At 40.0% G+C, this 21,718-nt stretch overlaps 1 protein-coding gene across 1 annotated transcript in view; it reads left to right on the plus strand.

The window, feature by feature from the left end:
* Positions 1–21,718, plus strand: part of ACSS3 (acyl-CoA synthetase short chain family member 3) — a 64,344-nt gene that overhangs the window by 36,549 nt on the left and 6,077 nt on the right. Inside the window, exons 9-10 of the mRNA XM_026049717.1 lie at positions 13,235–13,330; positions 16,415–16,478. Of these exons, the coding sequence (XP_025905502.1) occupies positions 13,235–13,330; positions 16,415–16,478 (160 nt within the window). The remainder of the gene's footprint in view (positions 1–13,234; positions 13,331–16,414; positions 16,479–21,718) is intronic.

Raw genomic sequence — 21,718 nt, forward strand, 5'->3', positions numbered from 1 at the left:
TACTGGAATCAAAGTCCCTACCAGGGAGACTGAATTTTAGGTGATGAAGAGGACAAGGGAAGGAAGAAGTGATTGTTTTAGTACAATACAAGCTAATCCACATTTAGAGTTTTAAAACTTTTTAAAAAGCTGCAGAGGAAAAAACTTCAGTCAGAAATAGAGAATGTGGAAAGCGAAAATAACACAGCTGAAATAAAGAAAGCACCATCCTAAAAGACAGAAGTCAGACACTGCTAATTGTAAATCGCTCTTAGGCTCCCTTGGTTTTCTACAAAAATTTACTAGTGAGGAGGCTCCTACCCCTTCAAACAACCACTGGAGCTGCTGGCTCCGTTTTGGTGTTAGCAGCTGTTAGGTAGATGGTGTTGAACTACAGAAATGATGCTATTGAATCATAAAAACATGTTGTAGTCTACCTCTCTCTGAAAGCAGGGCTGTTGTCAACAGTGAAATCTTTATGTGAGTGAGTGTGGAAATCCTCTACCAAATCCACAACTCCACTGAGTAACCTGTCCTAGTAACTGTGCTAGTACGAGAGTTTCTCCTGAAGTTCCATCTGAACCTCCCAAGTTGCAGGTTTTGGATGTTGTCTCTTGTTGGTCACATACCACCACCAAGGAGAGTCTGGCCCTCTTTGTAATGGTTCGTTGTTAGAAGGAAGTGACAAATAGAGATGCCCTTTTCACTGCTGGAGACAGCCCCTCTTTCCTTTGTTAGGAATAAATATGGAGAAGGTAGGATTTGCTAATATGCTGTTTGGTCCTTTAGGAAGCTTTTTGGAGATAAAATGGGAGATGGAGATAAGAAAGAGCATGTATTAGGTCAAAACTGTAAAGTGTTAAGTGTAGAATATCTTACAAAATAGATAACTGCATTTATCACTTCATATTAGAGATATTCATGGTTAGTGAGTGATGGCAGAGTAGAGGAGCCTGAGGCTCAGAAAGAAAAAGGGTTTCAACTGTTTCCAAAATAAAAAGTCACAGCTGAAAGCACAAACAAGACCGCTAGTCACATCTAACAAGACAGTCTGAGACAGTTATTTTGTGACATGTCATGTAGAGCTAATAAGTTTTTAAATGATTTTTTATAGCCAGTTCTAATTCAAAATAAAAATAGTGTATTTTAGGAAGTGTCTTTTATTGTAATTAAATTTTATCTGAGGCTCTAAACTGGTGTTTTGTTGTGCCCAAGATTCAAAGATACTGATTTACTTCTATATATAAATGTTTTTGACCTTTAGTTAATCTGGAAAGCTGTTCCTGTTCCCAGATTTCCTACTGGTATGTATTCTTCCAAAGCAGGAGCCCTGTAAAACTGAGGAACGATGACATTTAAATTTACCTGAATGCTGTAGGTCTTGTATAATTATGTCTTAGTCATTACTTCTTTCAGCTGAGGCTAAAACAATAGATGGAGGAGGGAAATCTAGTATCTGGGTAATTAGTATTTGCTGGGATGATTTCTATGGCCTTACATGTAACTGAGAGGAGGGAAGAGATCAGCTTTGTAGAGCTGAGGAACAACTGTGTTATTGTTTGCAGGCAGAAATGAGTATGAGGAAATAAAACACTGCAATGAAAAAGGATGATGCAAAAGAGAAAAGCAGAACGTAAAGCACTTTTTCGGGTTTCATAAGGTATATTCAAAGCTCTAGGTCCTTTTGCCTTATATTAAAACTTACACCTGGAAAACCTCCTAGATCACAACTTTGATTTCTGTCAATCTTCCTTCATAAGTAATGCACTTTTGTTTATTTATGTAGCAAACAGAGTAAGCATGTCTTGCAAGATGTGAGGATGTGGCCACAAGGTCAGTAAATGTCAAGCAGGAGTTGAGGACGTAAGGGCTGATAGGCACCTGCTGTCTTCGTCTTCTTCAGAGATGTGGCAGGAGATGAAGGAAGGACTTTCAAGTCTTGCTCACATGTATGCACAGGCAGGGGATAATCTTGTTTTGATTTTATGCAGGCGTTCACTTTTTCCATATTTATAGGAAAATGACACTTAGCCTTTAAATGGCAATTTTCATCTTCAAAGCGGTTGTGCAAATACAATCAATTTAATTCTTTTGATAACCCTGTGAAGCAAGTAAAGTGTATTCCAGTCCTGCAGATATTAAATTGAGGAAGAGAAGTGTCTGCCCCAAGCCATCCAGGAAGCTATTGCAAATTCATTGTTAGAAGACAGAGCTTTTCTTGCTCAGAGATGAGCCTTCTTGTCATACTTACATATGTTTTCTGATATTTTGTCTGGAGGGAAACAGAAAAGCACATTTTGAACCTTGTTCTATGTCCTTGTGCATAGGTGTGTTTTAAAGGAATGAAAATGTAGTTCTGTTTAAGTGTTCCAACTGAACATGTTACGGGGCACTCTGCCAAATGTATTTGAAATAACCTGAGCGACACTCAGGTCAGACCTGCTGTGTCAGATCCTTTGAAGAGGCCCCAGTCCACCAAGAGATGTGAGTTGGGGTTACTCTGTTTTGGATCTAGCTTTAGATTTTAGAAGAAAAAACATTAGCTACAGCAGTGAGGGCGCAAAGGGGTAATTGAAGCAAGAAGGCTGTGAAAGCCTGTGTTAAACATCCTCCTCTGCAATCATGTTACCTGCTCAGGATTTGGTAGTACAAAGAAGTAAAATGAAACTCTCCCACGTCTTTTCTGACAATTTTGAAAATTTAACAAATAACACTTCCGTTTCTTCATATTAAATATAAGAAACAATTTTTTTCTCTTGGTATTTCTAAAGAGAAATGTTTTTGAACTCGCTCTCTTAAGATTTAAGAAAATTCAACAGAGTTTTCAGAAACATCTGAAACTGCAAATTCAGTGAATGAAATATGAAGTGCAAAAAATACTAGTCAAAATACATTTTTCTGTGCAGTTTTGTGGCTGTGTCCTCTTTAAGCTGTAGGAATCTAAGTTTGGAGCCTGTGAGGGTGTAATTTCAGTTAGGGCTAATAACTGTGTTACTTCATTCCAAGTGTTGGGATAGAGCTACAAGCAGATTGTGCTCCTTTCCCGAGCTCCTGGAAACAAGCTCTCATTCCAGTTAGTTTCCAGTTAAAGATTCTCTGTCTGCAATAGGCGTTGGGATGAAGAATCACATTCTGCTTGGTAAGTTACAGCTGCTAAAAAAGTGGTTGTAGCGTGCGGAGTGCAGTCGGATCTTGTGCACTCTGTCACCGTGTGGTGAAATTCCCTGCTAGGAATTCCCGCAGCTCTGCAGCAGCATTAATTTACACTGTCACTTTAAAACTGTTCTTTTTTTCTCCGTATCTGTGTCTGATCCATGAACATGCGAATGCTATTTTGGGGTTATTTTTATTAGTACATGTCACTGGCATAATGCTGAATGGTAATCTCCCATTGGAGCCCTGGATATACAAGTGTGTTATTAGGATTGTAGAAACAAAAGACTCATCTCGGAGAATGCAGGGCAAAAAACGTGACTCTCAGTTAGGCAAAATCCCCGTTTTTCAGTGAGCCGAAATCCCCGATATTTCAATGAGCTCCTTCCTCCCACGCTCCCTTATGGGAAGAGTTTACGGACGCGGTCTCCATGCAGCAGCGTGATCTGCTCCCTGATCCTCGCTTCCGTTGCGTTGTCTTGGCAACGTTGCGCGGGATCTTGTGGGAGCGGCAGGGAGCCGGTCACTGCGGGGGGATTGGGTCGGCATCCTCTGGGGGGCGCCCTCCGCGGGGCGGCTCCCTACGGGAATTGCCTCCTCGGTGGCGGCTTCCGTCTCCCACCCGGCTGGATTCTGTGTTTGAGTCTCCGCACATCTGCTTTGCCCCCTTGGAAATGCCGCAGCCTGTGCGTGCTTAATCCATGGGCTCCTTCACAGGGTGAAAGTTGCGGAGCAAGAGACAGCAGAGCATGTAAACTAACCAAAGAGTAGCCATGTCATGATCAAAGAATCAATTCATGGAGATATATATGTATATTATTGTGTGTGTATGTATATGTGTGTGTGTATGTGCGTGTAAGATGCCAGAAATGCCCTTCTGGAATGTGGGAACTGGAATGGAAGAGCTGGAAGAGATGTAGAGGAAAAGGAGAGAAGTGGTCGCTGCCACGTCCCTGCCCAGGGGACCCCGCTCTGTCGGGTCAGGATGTGAACAAAGAGATGGCTGTAGCCAAAGTCTGAGGCTTTGTGATCAGGCCGGTCTGGACCTCAACAGCAAGTCAGTAGCACTGCATACGTTCATTCACTTTCAAGACCGAACACGACTTCAGACAGTGTTTTGCTTGTCACTGGAGGAGGGAGGTGGAAACAGATACAGAGATTTTTCTTATAGAGGCCACAGACAGAGATTGACCTCTCAGTGGCGTGTGGTTGTCCCATGCCAGTTGCTTCAGAGAAAAGAAGAACCAGTCTCGCCTGTGTTGTGCAGCCCATCTGTCTGGTCAACCTTTGTCAAAGTCGGAGAGCTCTTCCTGGTTCCTTCTGCTGGTGACTTTTGCTCTTTAGGTTGGCAGATTGCAATTTCTGCCTTTTAGAGGAGCCAGGCAGTTTCTTGAATGGAGCAAATGATGCCTCTGTCTCCCAATGCTTCAGTAATGTTAACCACTCAGATGTGGGGAAGGAGTTGGGAAACCCATCTCTCATCATCACAGGGGACCTAAATCCATATACATCCCAGAAGTGTTTTGCACTCTCAGCAACTTCACTCTCTGGGTACTCTGGGCGTTTCTATGGGCTGGTGAATATCAAAGCTAGGGAATTTTCCTAAATGAGAATTTATTCAGAAGTGTGATAAAACTGTACGCTTTGGAAAGCCCAGCTTGGAGCATGCAGCTACTAGGGAGGTAGCAAAGAGAATTAAGAATTGGAGACCATCAGTACTTAGAACAAGTCCTTTTATTTTGGTGCAGTGCTATTTCACAGAATGGTGGGAATCTTTATCAGTGCTTTCGCTAGCCAAGTTTAGCATCTCCGTTATATGTAATTCAAAAATGAGCCACTTTGCTTCCTTGATGGCCTTGCCCTCCTTAGTCTTTCAGGTTCATAGTCATCTATAGTCATCTTCCAAACCAGATTTTTGTGGGATTTCTTAAGCCTGCCTCCATGCGTAAGGGATTGTTATCCAGAAATTCAGGCTGCATCTGCTTAGCTGAGAAATGCTTTCTTACAGAAATTTCCTGTTTATCATTATATAATGCCTGATTGTTTGATAGACATCTAAAAATGTTTGCTTGGCTTATATATATACTCCACAAGATTTTTCTACTTGGAATGAATCATTAAAGTGTAAGTTTATGTTCTTTGGTGCTATTCAGCATCTGCCCCATTTCACCATCCCACCAGGCATGCCATATATTTTCTCCTCCAAAAATGTTTATTCCTTTAGGGTGATATCAGATGCACATTTCACGTGGCTACCAGTTCCCCAGAGCGTTTGGGGAAATGCCGCAGGCTGCAAAGATCTCACTAATTCAGTGATGGAAGAAGTGTTGTAGCTTGGAAAAAATAATGAATTGGATTTGTTTTTGGAAATGATTACAGTTTGAAAGAAAACACTTCTGCTGCTTAAGCTGTGGGGAAAATTCTCTCTGCCTCCTGGCTATTCTGTCCTTTTTCCACATACTGGTAAACACTTCGTCTGTGTTGATACCAATTCAGTACCAACTGTGCTGCAGCCATCCTGCCTCATTTATACCATCATTTTCTAACCTAGAGTTGATAGAAAGCATGCATTAAGCTTTTCTGCTCCCATTTGGCTTCAGCTTCTCAGTGCTTATTAATCTTAATCACTTTTGATTTTTCTTTCCACATGCAGCCAAGGGACACTCATTAATATGAATGAAGTATTGTAAGTGTTTTTCTCCGTTTTAAATTTTCATGTATGCAGTTTCGATGATTGAAAACAAAAGCACTGTAGAGCAACCTGAAGTTCTGGAGCCCATCCGTGGGCTGTTCTGGAGCCCATCCGTGGGCCGGAGAAGCAGGGAGAGCCCTTCCCGACCTGGCGTGCCCGGCACGCGCCGGGCAGCCTCAGCCGTGCCCAGGAGAGGGGCTGTGGCAGCAGCTCCTCTTGGGATGTGTGCGAACATGTTGCAGGTGGCTCATCCCCTTCTGGTTGCGTGGCAACTGCTTTCCCTGCGGCTCGCAGGATGAAGTCCTCGTTAGTGTAAAATAGATGGGTTTTCCTGATGGAAACCATTACTGATGGCTTGAGAACAGGAGGGCTAATGCTAAGCTGTATGGGGCTAGTGCATGCAAGCAGTAATCTCCTGCAAGGTTTAAGGCTGCCCGGTGAGGGTAGATGCAGGGAACAGGAGCTGCTAAAATGTTTAATCCTGATTCAGATACATTTTATTTGAGTTGTTCAGCAGTAATCTTACCTGTCTTTTCCATCTTGGCTGTATTAGGCTGCGTACAATATAAAACGATTCCCCCAAATGATTAAACAGTAAGTGGTTACCAGTGAGATGTGTAATTACTTTTTATAATCTCCATTTGTGTCTTGCTATCCGTTGTATGTCAGTTATGATGTTACGGTAGGAAGAAAATAAAAATCTGGAATGCGGTTGCAGCCTGAAAATATATTATAATTCAGTGCCTTGCTCAGCTTCATGCATCTTTAAATATGCCATCTGAAATCTTCAAAATATGACCAAAAAACATTCCTTCTCGTCCCTGATTATCTTGGTTGTCATTTTGCTAAAAGCAACTTACAGAATGTACATTATAAATTACCACTTGGAGGCAGAGGAGCCTGAATGCGTAAACCTCTGCTCTGTGAGTAGCCTGCCTTACTCAATGACTAAACTAATTTCCTTCCTTGTTACTGAAAGTGCACCACCCTTTAAGTAAACCAATTAGAGCTTTATTACAGTTATAGTTCTTTTGTTTATTGCGTAGATCTTATTTGGATGTGCTTTGAAGTCTTCAGAGACCTGGAGTGCATGTGTGCTTTAACACCACAAACACAGCACAGTTTGCAAATACCTTCCGTGTTTGGATAGGATTGTGAAAGGGAGATTTGGGGCGATCTTTATTTGTTGTGTTTGATTTAAATTTTATTCATTTAATCAATGGACTGAATTTTGCAATGGAGCTATTACACAACAACTATGTGGTCTTCACAGGTGAAAGGTTGATTCGTGGTAACAGATCTATTATGATTGCAAGTGCTTTGAAACAATAAGAAAATACTAAAATAATTGCTTGTATCTCATACAGTTTCAAAAAAAAGAGAATTTCTAAATACTTTAAGAAAATACATTATACACAAAATGGATTTTATTTTGAGAAACAAGCTTCGTATTTTCTGATATCTATGGTTTATCCTATGATTTTCCAATGATTCTGTACATTAATAAGAAAAAATAAAAATTCTGCTTCTGGGTAGCTTTATGCAGCTGTTGTTACATTAAAGTAACCAACCCATGTGTGGGAGGAAATACTTGTGACACTCTTCTAAATGAAACATACTGAGATTGACAGTGTATCTGGATGAAGTTTGGTGACCTGTCAGAGCTTATCTAAGTGCAGTCACTGCTGAGTGCTCAGCCTTCATCTCCCCCTCTCTGGGGCCCATCCTAGTAAATGCATGGGACGGCCAGGCGAGCAAGATCAGGGGATTAATTTGGACAAAAACTAAAAAATTCTTTTGGTAAAAGAATTAAATGGAATTTTCTGGCTAAATCAATTCCATGCAATCCCATGTAAAAGCATGGGCATCTTCATGCTGGGGAAAAGAAAGCTAGGAGCTCAGAGCCAAGGTGTGGAGTGATAATGAAGCCCTCCCTTTTTGGCAGCGATCTGCACAGATCTGCACTCTAATCAGACTGAGTCAACCATGAAACAACAGCCCGAGCTTCCAATTGTGCATTTTAATTACAATAACAGCCTTCTTCATATGATGAATAATGAAAATCAACATGGCTGTCCAGTATTTGCCCCTTTTGGCTGTTTTCTGTGGTATCTGATTTCAGAGCCTTAAGTACTTAATGTTTTTAATGTTTAATATAACAGAGGGATATATTAAGAATAGAGACAGGTGGAAGAAATGGTAATTACCATCACTGTTCACAAATTTGGCCACTATATCTAACCAATTCCTCAGAAAAACGAGCTGAAATGAAACCCAAAATGATATATGACAGTTTTCAAGGTTTCACTGTTAGCCAGCAAGGCCTTTTGGAATTTAGGGTGACAGGTTGTCTTTAATCTAATTGTGCTTAATGTGTGAATTGGATTTAATTTCACACTTGCTTTCTGACAGTTGATAAAACTGAATCAGAAGTTAGGAGTCGAAGTACTGCAGGTTCTTCAGTCACTGTTGTCTTCTCATGGTTTCTCTCATTTCTCTATTATTCTGTGCTGCAGTGCTAATGCACATATGTGCTAAATATGTAGAAAGAAGATGGGAATTTCAGTAAATGGGAGCTCTTCCAGTAAATTCTATTTCATTTGATGACAGGCCGAAGCAAAATGAAGAGGTAGTGAGTAAAATGGATGGGAATTTCATGATGCAATTATATATTTGAAAAGTAATTTTCACTAGCCTTTGCCCTGCAAAGGCAAAAATCTCTACATATCAACATGCACTAACACTGCAGTGTTTTTTTTGGCAAACTTTCAATTGTCAGCCCAGCATCACACATCATATTCTGTTGGGATCATCCAACCTCTTCCCTTCTGTTTCCTTTAATGCTCAGAGATAATCATCTGCAGATGTCACTTCCTTGTTGTAATGTTGATGAATAGTAAGGATCAGGCTATTTGTGGTTAATTACTCTGCACAAGCCAGGTGTAGTTGATATTTCCAGTCGATATGTTGATATGAGCACTTCATCATGTCTCGTGCGTCAGCCTGGAGCTGCGCAGAGAGTGTTGATCTCCTCGAGGGGAGAAGTAAAGAAAACATCGTGACAAAATTGCACAGCGGATATTTTTGAGGCCTTGCTGCACTGGAGTTTTTCCAAGACAGATGAGCACAAAGTGACAGAGGTGATAGGTGTGCAGCCTGCAACAGCTAGGCAGACTTGCTCAGTTTCTGATGATAAAGAACTGCTTGGCAACCTGACTTCTTTGCTCTGCAAAGCTGTAAGTGGGAGGATGAAGGAATTGAGGTACAAACACATTCCTTTACCTTGATTATTCAGACCCAACCTCCTCAGTACATGTTTTTTTTTCTGTGATGTCTGTTTCTGTGATTCATAGATTCGGTTTCATTATAAGGAAGCAGCATGCCTTGCTCTGATGGAGTTTTTGCATTTCAGAATTCATCTAGTATTGTGTTTTTCTGTTCCTGGGTGCACAAGTAGTTGTTGCCTTGCTGGGAAGATGTGTGCCCTTTTCCTTATTGCATTCTTTACTTCACCCTGTCCTCCAGAATTGAAATGAGCCCTGTGTGGCAGTGCATGTGCAAGGAGTCTGCACAGGGCATCATTCCTGTTGCGCAGACGGATGTGTTATCGGGCACTAAGCCTCCTCCCTCCCTAGAGACTCTCCTTCTCATTCTCTCTGTGCTCTCTCCTGCAATTCCTTTCATTTCCCTTGACCAAAACTGGCAGCTCTGATAGGAGAATGGTTCAAAATGGCACTGCCACAGTGAGAATTCATGGTTTGTATTTTTCTGCATACGATAATGTGTTAATTTATGACAATTGTTCCTTCTCCTCCTCTTCTGCTGCAGAGCAACTCCCAACCTCTTTTATGTATTTCAAGTGGAGACAAGTCATCTATCCCCTTTGCATCCTAATAAATTTGAAATAACCCAAGCTAAATGTAATATTATCACAAGAATACAGATTTTTTCCCCCCAGACACCTGTTGGAAAACGTATGACGTTTTAGCAGTATGCCAGTGCACAGCTCATGTTGAGGGACATTAGGCAGAGCATCAAGTTGTAATGCCCCAGGAATGTAAGTGGTACAGGACATTGTTCATCTATCAAGTTCTGATTTTTTTTTCAGAACTATTTATTTCAGAATTAAATTTGAATATTGAAGGGGTTAAACTTGAGGATTACGGTCACAGAACCTACTGTGCTATCACTCTGCTTTACATGGCAGAGCACACTTTCAAAAGTCAGGCAGATTGGTGGATAGAGCCATTCTGATAAATAAAATTCGAGATAAACTTTTATAGACTTGTATACTGCTGAGCAAGTGTTGTCTTTGCTTCTGAATCAGCAGTACTTTCTCTAACACAGTAATTACTTTCAGAAGTACGAATGCATTAAGGTGCCTGTCTCAAACTATTTGTTAACTGTGCAGTATAGCTCAATAATACTGAATCTCCTTAAAATCTTATTTCATTTGCATGCAGAGTGGTATAAACCAACAAAAAAAATCATACCTTTGAAATATGAGGGTGTTTTTTTTTTTAAATCAGCCCCTGTTCAGAATGCAGAAAACATAACCTAAGATGGTCTCTCATAAGATCAGTCTCATAAGTTTTTAGTCTCAGTACAAGTGCTCTCCTTTTTTCCTCAGAGGTATTTATCAGAGATATTATTCCATTATAAATCCAAGTGGATGTTGAATGTAATTATTGACTAATTGTGAAACACTGCTCTGCCAGTGAGAAACATTGCTTTTCTAAATAGCCATTTCATTGTCACATTATAAGTTGTTAATGAGAAGCAATTTTCTCATCCAGTTGTCCCAGAAAGCTTTCCAAAGCCGGAAGGTGAGCCAATCCCCTGCATAGTGTGGGCAAGGTTAGCTCCTTAAAGATCTGTAGAAGGGACTGAGTAGAAAACAAATCTACTGTTCTATACATTATGGTAAAAATATGCAAGTTCTTAAAGCCTTCAGTGCTGGGAACCCGTCCAGACCCCATCATGCAAGTGAAAGGGGTATCTGTTTGTTCCTGCTGAAACCTGATGAAGGGAGTAGGTGGGTTGCAGCGACCGTTTGACAAGTGATACTCTTTTCCAAGCTCTTGTTGCTTTTGCTTTCAAATTGGAGTCTCGTAACCAGCACATAGATCCTGACTTGAATTGTTAAGTCACCGCTCCTGACTGAAACCAGATGCTCTCATCCTAATCTGCTCTGCCTCTTGGACAGATAAAAAGGGCCGTGTAGTACTTGGACAGTCTCATCACTATTATTTTTTCTGTCATCTCCTGAACAGCAATGATTTCTTTTCAAGCAAGATTTTGAAATGAGTTTTACTTCCAAGTCAGGCTTTTCTCTTCCTTGATTAAAAAGTGTTATCATGGAAAAGGGTTGCTTTTTTTCTGATACATTCAGGTAATTAATATTGCAGTCCAGCATCTTGTTTGGAGAGTGAATGCCGAAGAACTGTACAGCAGAGATATGTGCTACCCTTTGACAGTGCTCCTTGCTTCCCTTTCCATGCAAGGGAATCTTTAGCATTCGGGAACTGTTAACCTAAAATATACCTGGGATTAAGCTTCTCTCTCTTAATTAATAACTGGTCCAAGAACTGCCAAGCAGATTTTTTTCACATGTATGAGAAGTCTGACTAACTTTCAGGAGTTGTACCTACAACCTAGCAATTAGAGTGATGGGTGATTGCAAAAATAACAGAAATCCACTGGTCATTGATAAGACAGCAGAATAAGTAGCTGCAATTACAAAGACCCTATTGCAAGTTTTAGGATTTGTGGTTGTGGTTTAGAGTAAATGGCCTTTTGTCTGGTCTTATTTGCTCTTAGCAAAAAAGGAGGAACAAGCACAGATAAATCAGTATGGAGGTGTTTCCTTTTCTGTTATTTATAATGTTTTTTGCAGTGTATCGAATAGCCAGTGAGTCCAAAATAATTTTCAGAGATGACACAAATCCTGAAACCGCCCCTCCAGCTGCTGTTGTCCTTTATTTTGCTTTTTTATTTTGAGACCTCTGCAATAAGGAATTTTCATTAAACTCCAAATCATACGTAATCTTAGTAGTAGACCAGGTTACCGTGATGCTCTGTTTCCTACTCATTTTTCTGACGGAATTGTCGTTTTGCAGAAATCTTCATTGGCAAAGGCAGTGCCTGTTCCTGTTGCTGCTGAAAATGACTTGGAGGGCCCAGGCGGGTCCCTGCGGGCTCGGCAGGGCAGGGTCTCGGCACTGACTTGGATGCGCAGGCGTTAAAGGAAGCCCCTTCCAAAACTGCCTCGATGGGACCCTCTGCCACGTGCTCTGGATGTCTCTGCTTTAGCAGGGGGTTGGACTAGGTGATCTCTAGATGTCCCTTCCAACCTCAGCCATTCTGTGGTTCCGTGATGCTGTGTGTCATCCAGCAGGTCCGAAGTGGGTCTTTGACATCAGTGGGACTCCCAGCCCTGCTTGCTTCCCGTGGGCTCCATGGAGGGAGCCCGAGTTCCTTACAGCAACTCTCCACTTTAGCTGTCTGCTGTTAGACGAGTGGATGTCTTCCACCCATCCAGAGAGAGGTTCACAAGGTTCAAAGGTGCAGAAGTTGGGACACATTTGTCTTTTGACCAAAAAAGAAAAAAAAAAAAGTACCTCTAAACTGTAGTGGATAATAAAGCTTAGTACTATTCATTAATTTCTGGTTGGCGAGGGAGATAAAAACAGCTGTTTCATGCTTGTGATAGTTTGCTTCCTATTCCTTACAGTAGTGCTTTTAAATTTATTTGGTCAGCATTGAAAATTTAGGTCTGACCTGTCTATGCTCACTGAGGCCTCCAGAATTATAAGGAAGTTATTTCTGACTTGTATGTATTATTTAAAGCCGACTTTGAGCCATGTCCTTCCTGACCAGCGTTACAGTAGAGATATGGCCAGTATCTATCGTTCAAAACTGTGAATGGGTAAAACTTTTCAACTGCAAAACAGAACACCTAATATTTTGACAGCACCTTACATTATAATGTAGTCAGTCAATAATGGATTTTTTTTCTAAAATTTGTTTGTCCCAAGGATATTGCCTCATGAAATACCCTTTAAAGACATCTGTTGCACACAGTATTTGTGTCATGGGTTTGATGCAGGCAGGAATCTTACTGGCCTGTGATAACATCTCGCCTGTAGCAGAGTAAGGCACCAACTGTAATGGAGAATGTTTTTATTTTTGTCTGTTTACTGTCAAATGGACTGTCAAAAGCAGCTCTGTGCAGAGCCCAGGTTTCTGTGATGAACTTATATTCTTCAGGTAATACTTGCGAAGCTCCTAAATTCTGACTCTTGTTGCTTGTCTGGGGATTTTCTTTTGATGCAAAACTTAGAACCAATAACTACTGAATGACACTAAGAACAGTCTTAACAGGCATGTTTGTGTTCTCTCTATAACCAGAGACTGGCTCTGCAATTACTGCTTCCTGCATTGGCTTGGGGAATTCTACATCGCCTCCCCCCGGGCAGGCAGGAAAGCCAGTCCCAGGATACAACGGTAAGGCTCTGTTAAATGTGCTCCTGGAAAATGAAATTACTTATGTTCTTGAGTAAGCACTCTTTAATTTACATACCTTATGAGAAAAATACATTATAGTCTTATTAACCAATTTTCCTCCTTCCTGTAGCAGGAAGTGCTGCCCTTTTTTGTGCATTGTGAGGTATGACTGTGCATAAGAAAAATAGAATTACACTCAATATGATTGATCAACTACTTTTATCTTTATTATGTTAAAGGACTAACACTTATTTCTGCAGTGTATTTAACAGATATGGAAAACCACAATGCTTTAGGGCCTTATCTACAATTGCACATATGTAATGTTAAATGAGAAGCAGCAGTAAAATTGTATGTTGGCAAATTAGGAAGAAAAATGTTAAAAACAATCATCAACAGGAGAGGGAATGATAACCAGACACATAATTGCAATAAATTGCACTTTTAGTGTGTTCTGTCATAGCTGTATTTTCAGAGCCAAAATAGTTGTGGTTTTGGCTCTGATGTAGTTGTCTACTTCTCAGTTTCAGAGACCCTCTGATTAGATTTTCTTTTGGTGCTACATATTTATATAAGAAGTATCCTGAAGTGCATAAAGAGAATTCTTACTAAAAACAGTCCTTGTCTTCAGAAATATGTCAAGTTATGCCAAGAGCTAAAAGGCAACCTGGCAAGGATAGAACCTTCTGTTTGAACCCATCTCACATTCCATTCCGTTTTTAAAATCAAGGCCATTTTGCCTTTATGTTCAGGTACATGGGCTTACATTTAAAAGAGCTGTTAAGCATGTGATCTATCAGCCCTTGGAAAGCATTTTAATTTCTAGCTGGGAGAAATGGTAGGCTATGAACCAGCAAGAAAAGTGAAAGCTCCCATTGTCTGGAAGGCATTTGAATGCAGAGGGTGCAGTCAGAGGACTGAGAACTCTGAAATATTTTCATACATGGGAATCCTGCTTTCAGCAGAGTTTTAGAGAGTTACTTGAGATCCAAAAAATAATTGCATTTTTCAAAGGTTAAGCCGTCTTCAGGAAGAGTTGTCACATCCTTTGACAGAAAGAACTTAACTGGCTTTTCTTCTAATGAATACGAGTAGAAATGAACTTTAAAGAAAATGATCATTTTCAGCAACTCTGGACTTCTGCACTTACAGTTACTGAATGAAGATGAGTAATAGGTTAAAAATGCACCGAAAGGAAACCATGATGTTTGTCCAGAGTTGTATTAAATAGGAAAAAGTGGAAGAATGTGACTGTATCACATATGCTATCAGATTGCAGATAGGCTTAGAAATGCATTTGTGAGTAAGAAAAGTATTTTAAACAAAGTCATATATAACATAGCAAGATTATTTGCAGTCATAATATTGCTGAAATAAACTGATTTCTTTAGTGATTTTTTTTAATACACATTATGAAAACAGTACTTAGCAATGAGGTAAATTGTCTTTAAGAATCAAGATACCGTGTTAATTTCTAGCTCTGTTACCTAAAGTGAAACACTTTATTGTGTTTTCCCTTTGAGATACTTATATCTTTTCCAAGTTAATTACCTTATGTCATTCACAAATTAAAGCAAATCCTGTGTATTGTGGACATTGAAATACAGCACTCACAAGAACAAATGCTAGAGTCACTACGTTACAAAAATAGTTCCAATAATCTGTTTAGAATTATGAGAAAAATAGGAAAAAATAGGAGAGTAGAAAGTTGTTGAAAGCTGAATGTGAGTGGGTCTGTTTCATTCTGTTCATTTACCATGTAAATTCTCCTTATCTAACTTGTCATATTCTTTTGTTATCTGTAGAGATATAAGAAAAAAAAATGTGTTCACAGATTGTATTGGGTTCATTCTTACTATACTTGCTGTTTTTCATGAAATTGTTTCTAAGCTCCTTTTGACTTCTTACATTTCCTATCCCAGTTATTCTGTCCAAGTTGCTGAATTCTAAAATGGCTCTGTGGACTCAGCTGTATCTGTGTGCTGAGCCATTGGCGTCAGCAAGTTCCTCAGTTACTTAAAAATTGCCATTCTGCCAGAAGGAAGTGGCCTCAGCCCGAAAGAGGAATTGCCCATTTCTTGGGCTCAATAGGACATGATTCTGCTCACAAGTTTTCTAGTAGGGCATTTGTCGTAAGTTTGTCTCTTTTCACCACTGCCCTTGAAACTTTAAAACAATATATGAGATTATTTGTAGTAATTTAAGGTGAGCTGAGCATTGCTTTCTTTGCTATGGCAAATTTTTTAAAAAATATTGTTAAATCCATATCAGCTTGGTCTGTTCCCTCCCTGTTTTTCCACGCTGTAGTCATTTAACTCTGCTTAATTCCATTTGTAACAGTCTAAGTCCGTGAGGTGACACTCTATTTAGGAGTAGCGTAGTTATTCTGTGATTCCTTCCCTATCCCCTAGATGACTTCCTTACTGTTCCAGGTGTTTTTTTTCCTCAAAAATTACATATTCCGTATCAAGATATGATCACTTCACTGAAGGTGGTGGTCAGGTCTGGATTCCACTCTGCTGTAGCTTTACCGTGCCCTGCAGCTCTGGGTAATTCCCAGATTACCTCTTTGTGCTGGACTAGAATAACTGTGCTCAGCTGGGGAACATCTTTCTTGGCCTAGTGAGAGCTTTTGATGAACAGGCACATTTATTTACTGCTAATAATATTTCTCACATGAATTAGGTCAGCTCCCAAGGATCTTAGCTGTAAGTTCTTAGTTGTGTTATTTTTTTGTCATATTTGTCATGTATTTGAAAGCCCTTTGTTATTTGGAAGATTAGATTTTGCAGTATGAAGATGTCTTTTTGTATTAGTTCTTTATTTCCCAGTCTGATTTTGTGCTATTTCTGCTTCCAAAGCGTAAGTATTATAAATTTAAGTCTTATTGTACTTATGTCTGAATATTAATAGGATCATGAGTCTATCCAGTTGGGTGCTCCAAAAGCTTTTAATTCATTTTGCTGCTTGGTGTATTCCAGTTCTTAGGGATGGCATAAGTGTGTATCCGTGGGGTAAAACATGGTCCTGCATCTAAAAATATGCTACTTACAGGGATTCTCTTCCTTTGTTGCTTTTTTACAGTGATGATTCTGAATGAAAATAAGGAACCAGTGAAGGCGAAAACTTTAGGAAATATTGTGGTAAAGTAAGCAAACTAACTGTCTTGTGTTTAAAAACTTGGTTTAAAAGATGGGTAGATGACTACCTTTTAACCAAAATTTATCTGTATAAGGGTAATGGAAGCAATGAGAACTGAATAGCATAGCTGTCTCTTACTAGTGTCAAATGATCAGAACTTATGTCCATTAATGTTGGAAAAATCTAGATGACATTGTGTGTGTAAATGACTGTGGACTACTTGTTTTCCCCCCTAAACTACAGCATAATTTACCATTTTCATAATTGCCAGCTGTTGACAAAAAAAAAAAAAAAAAAAAGCCTGTCGTGATTGATGAGCACGATATTAGATCATTTTCTTCGTCATTTTATCTTTCACTGTAGAGAAATGGTATAGCAGTGAAGATTCACATGCTTTAGCTTGGGGGCTTGCTGCTGCCTGCTCTTTCTTGGGGTCCTAATCCCAAGCGATGCACATCCTTACAGGGAGAGCACCTGTAAAAGCAGGAGGGTGTCTCTGCGTGTCACTGCTCAAGCGTAGCAACACTTGGGCAAACTGCAATGAAGAAAACATCCACCTCCCTCCAAGAAAAGAGAAAAATGCTCTGATGTAAATCCTGTAATTGACCACTGTAAGAATTGTTGGATGAGATACACAAGCTTCAGTATTCTTCTTGAAAGCATGCATTTCTTGACACATTTTCTTAGATAAAGGAGCCTCTGTAATCTGAACATTAGCTGCATTTTTTTCTTGTCTTACTTTACACTCTTTTTTTAGAGCCTTTTTCTAGGCTCTTTTTCCTTAGAGCCTCTCCTTATAGAAGTTGATAGATAGCTGTTACCCACAGCACACGCCAGGGTATTCCTGCCAGTGTATGCCCATGTATTCCAGATGTTTCACCGGATATTAGGTGATTAATTTTTGAACCAGATCCCTACATTGAGAGTTATACATTAGCTGTAATCTCCTCTGTTTTCAATCTCAGAAAATGCTTGAGCTCTGAACACATGCTGACTGCCAGCAAATACAAGTCCCCAAAGAAATAAAATAATTCAAAAGAAATTGTACATGCTGACTGCCATCAAATGCAAAAGTCCCCAAATAAATACAAAGAAATACAAAAACAATGATAATTAATCTTAAATTGATAAAATTTAAGAGACTAGAGGTACCTCAGATACATCATTCCTAGGGTAGAGGAATGAAAGGTGATGTACTGAAAGATGAACATTAACCTTTAGTGAAATTAAATTGTGTTAAAAGCCAAAACATTGGCCTAAATGTACTGATTTTGATCAGTTGCGCAAAGTTAAGCTTAGCTAAGGTTAGAGCTGAGGAGGTGGGAGCTTAGGAGCTCGTGACATACAGGCACTGGAGAAACACACTTTTTGAACAGGGGCTGTCTAGTTGCGTAGTGCTCGCTTGGGACTCCGAGTTGCCAAGGGCTGGAGGTTGTTTGCTCACCCGTGTTACTGGTCTAATGTAACTGGACTGCTGTGGAGATTAAGACAGTGTCACAGCGAGTTTTTGCTCTGTGTGACACAGATGTGTGTCCGTCCACAGGAGAGGAAGCCTCTGCTCTGATCCTGAGGATGCCCAGGCACAGGGAGTGTTGCCTGCCCTTCCCTGAGCCAACGCACCCGTCTGTGGTCACAGCTTTCCTGTGACACCCGTAGGATCGTGCTTTAATTCCGGGGTGGAGCATGAATGATTTAAATTGCTGTGCTAAAGACCACAAAAAAAGGTTTGCTGTGATCTAGGTCAGAATGAAGGGATACCCTTTGAAGCTCTTGCCTCTTGGCTGCTTAGCTATTGCTACAGTGAGGCTTAGGTTTGTAATCAGTGGGGAGAGAAAGGGGTTTTGAAAGAAAATTGATCTGAACTGTCTTAGTCATTCACCTAGGATGGGATAAACCAGCTCCCAGAGATGTTTATATCTCTCTCCTATCTGTAGGCGCTGGTATCTAAAACAAGATGCTTAACATTAGCTGCATGAAAGTTCAGTGAGATTGACCCCATCCTTAGTAGCTCTCTGCCAGATAAGCTAAATTATACCTAGCATCAGGTAATGCTGATAGAAATGTGCTTACATTTCTGTACCTTACTACTTGTATATTTATGTGTCTGCAAGTAGTGGATATTGTCACATCAGGAGATCTGTCTGGTGGTTGTCATCAAGCTCAAAGCCAGAATTTATCTTCCCTAACATTGTCCCTTTTTTAAACATTTCTTAAGGGATTCCAAATGTGTCAATGTATTAATTTTTGTTTCATTTTTTTTTTTTTTGCTGCAGCCAAATAGGTTTGGTGGAGAAAAGTGGGAGAATTTTCCAGTTTTTCACATTAGATAATATAGGAAGAGTAACAGCTCAAGCACACTTGTTACTTTATTTTTTCAGTATTTATTATAACATAGGTTCTGAAATAGTAGGGGCAGAATAAGAAATTAAACTATCCTTATAGTCAATATGGAATCAATTATTAGGTAGGTTAACCCTTCTCCCCTCCCTTTTTTTTCCTGGTATTAGCTTAAATTTTTGAGGCAAGAAGCCTCTGAAAATTTCTTCTACAGCTTTGTTGTCAAAAAAGGAAAGACTTCAGTGAGTTTTAGGGGGCAATTCTTTAACACTTCCAACATTTGAATCATTTGAATCTGTGGGTTGCTCAACAGACGTTTATGGGACTTATTCTAGTTCAGACAGTTCATTTGGTTCCAAGTTTAATTCTGGTAAGGGGCGATTTTGTGACACTTTCTAGGTGTTTTCTGGTCATAAAAGTCTGTGGCTGTTAGATAAAGCCGTTGCATTTTCTATCGTACACAGTACTCAGCCACTCTTTAACTGTGAGACTTTTGTTGGTGGGGACTTGTTTTCCTAACGCCCTCGAGCAAAGAAAGCTGTGCTCTCTTCGTTTCTTCAGCAGGTGCTTTATCCATCTTGTGCATGTATGGACCCCTTAAAAGCAGCTGGGATGATCTTTGTTATTAGTAGAGTTTATTTCTTACCCCAGGGTCCTCCCCAGGCGCGATGAAGGAAATGGGTTGTCAGAATAGGTTTCATTGTTACTCTCTGTGCATTTAGCAGCAGAATGGGATGCATCTCTTCAGGAAAAAAATAAAAAGAAAAAAGCAAAACAAACCCCACAGAGGTGTTTGCTTTATCTGCAGGATACTTGGGAGGGCTGAAAATGTTCTGCAGCGTTTCCTTGCGAGGAGAGTGGCCGCAGGCTGCCTGCGATCCAGGCTCTGCAGAAGTGGCGTGACGTCGCTCCTGGTTATTTTTAGCCCAGTCTGACTCCTGATGAAGACAGTTGGGGCTGCTGGAGGCCTGTGGTGCTTGCAGATATGCGATTTGAAATACCTGTGCTGGCAATGCACGTTTAAGCTTTCATTTTTATCCTTGCATTGCAGGAGGCAAAGCATTTAGAGAGGCGATTTTCACACTTACCTGCTCCAGCTCCTTGCCCTGCAGTAAAGTCTTTTCTGTATTCACCCACTCCTTCATCCCTGCTTTTCTCATGTATCCCTCATCTCTGCCCTCTGCAATGAATTCACAGTGACAAGAACTATGGCACAAGCTAATTTACCTGCACAGTCCCATAATATGTTTGACTTCAGAAGTGTCTCATGATAAAGTAAAAAAAAAAATACAGTGTCAAAATGTTTATGATGAAAGGTTCAAGGAAAATGAAGGCCGCTAGAGTTCGTGAGAGTGGCCTAGAATTAATCTACTTGTTTCTGAATTTCTTCTTTTTTGAGCTGCAATCCTTGACACGAAGGATAATTAGCTGAGAATTTATTCTGAAGGGAAAATGATAGCAACAATGACCTCCAATTTCCTCTTGCAAGAGCAGTCTGATTTAGTGACACGCTGGCATTCATCTGCCCCGAATCAAAACACATGTGTGTGTGCGCCGTCTGTGTTAGTGAGGAGAACATTCAAAGTTGTCTGCTCTCCTAAGGAATGTTAGCAGAGATTAAATCCCATTTACATTCCGGTGCAGTGGGAAACTCAGTTTTGCGCATGCACATTATAAAGGTTGCAACCTGTTATGTTTATTTTATGAAACAGGTGCGAGCACTGCCTCGTTAGCTGACCCTCTTCTGAATATACATCCACCACAGTAAGAATGTGCTGTATATTTGCCATATATTTGCCATATATTCATTCTAGCCAGAGGCCAATATCTACCAGTAAATTCCTCCCTAGAGCCTCTCCAGACTGTTCATAACCCCATGTTACAGTTCCTTTAGTGTTTGTGTGGTCATCTTTGTGCCCTAATAATGGAGTAGGCTGGGATAAGGATTGACAAATCCTTATCTCAATTGTACAGAATCACATAAATACTCAGTTCCATATCCAGAAGGAAGGGAGACACTGTGGTTATATCATACTGTGATTGTGAAGTGCCTTTGGAAGTTGGAGGGCGGGGGGGAAACTGTTAAATGCTAAGTTGCTTAAATTGATTTTAAGAATATTGACTGTATGAGAGTTTCTGCAGACCAGAATCATGCAATGACTGATAGAGAATGCTGTAAGAGTACAAAATATTTAAACATATTTTTGGCATCATTTTGTAAGGAATTGTTCATTATAAATTTATAGCCTTTAAAAATATATTTAGATCTTAACTTGGCAGATATCCGTTTGGGAGGGCCTTTGAGCACAAATATATAGCTGGTATTCTTTAATGGGGCAGATGTAGCCCATTCCCAGAAGTAAGCAGCCCATTCCCAGTTTCTCTCTCTGCAGTATTGTGTTGAAATCTTTATACAGTATTTACAGAGTAAATAGTTAGATGTTCAATAAAAAGACATTTAATATTGCTTATATGTGTAAAAAATTCAGTTTGTATTGTGTTTGCTACAGAGCTTGTTACAGAGAATAGTGGCTTGAAGCTACTTAATGAGTAATATGCACTCATTAAGATGCTCAGTAGAAATAGATGTTAATCAAGATAGCTTCAAGAGAGGAAAATGGAAGGAAAAAGATGTAATCTTTCTCGTTAGACCATAATACCTTAGCATCCCTTTGAAGAAAATAGGTGTTGTAGGATGTGATGAAGCAACATTTGGGTATTTTAATACCCAAGAGAGAGCAAAGCTTTTGTTTGTGCTTGTCCCCTTAGCTGGAGGAAAAGGAGGAGGGCAGGCAAGGGCAGTGCTTCTAGTCAGTAAAAGCAAGGGAGACTCTGTCCCAGCTCCAGAGAAGGGTAGCTAGAAAGACTGATAAGTTATAAATTGAAGTTAGCTGAGATACTAGAACATAC

The sequence above is a fragment of the Nothoprocta perdicaria genome, unplaced genomic scaffold (genome assembly GCF_003342845.1).
Source record: "Nothoprocta perdicaria isolate Ctin4 unplaced genomic scaffold, notPer1 scaffold_61, whole genome shotgun sequence".
NCBI classification, from domain to species: Eukaryota; Metazoa; Chordata; class Aves; order Tinamiformes; family Tinamidae; genus Nothoprocta; species Nothoprocta perdicaria.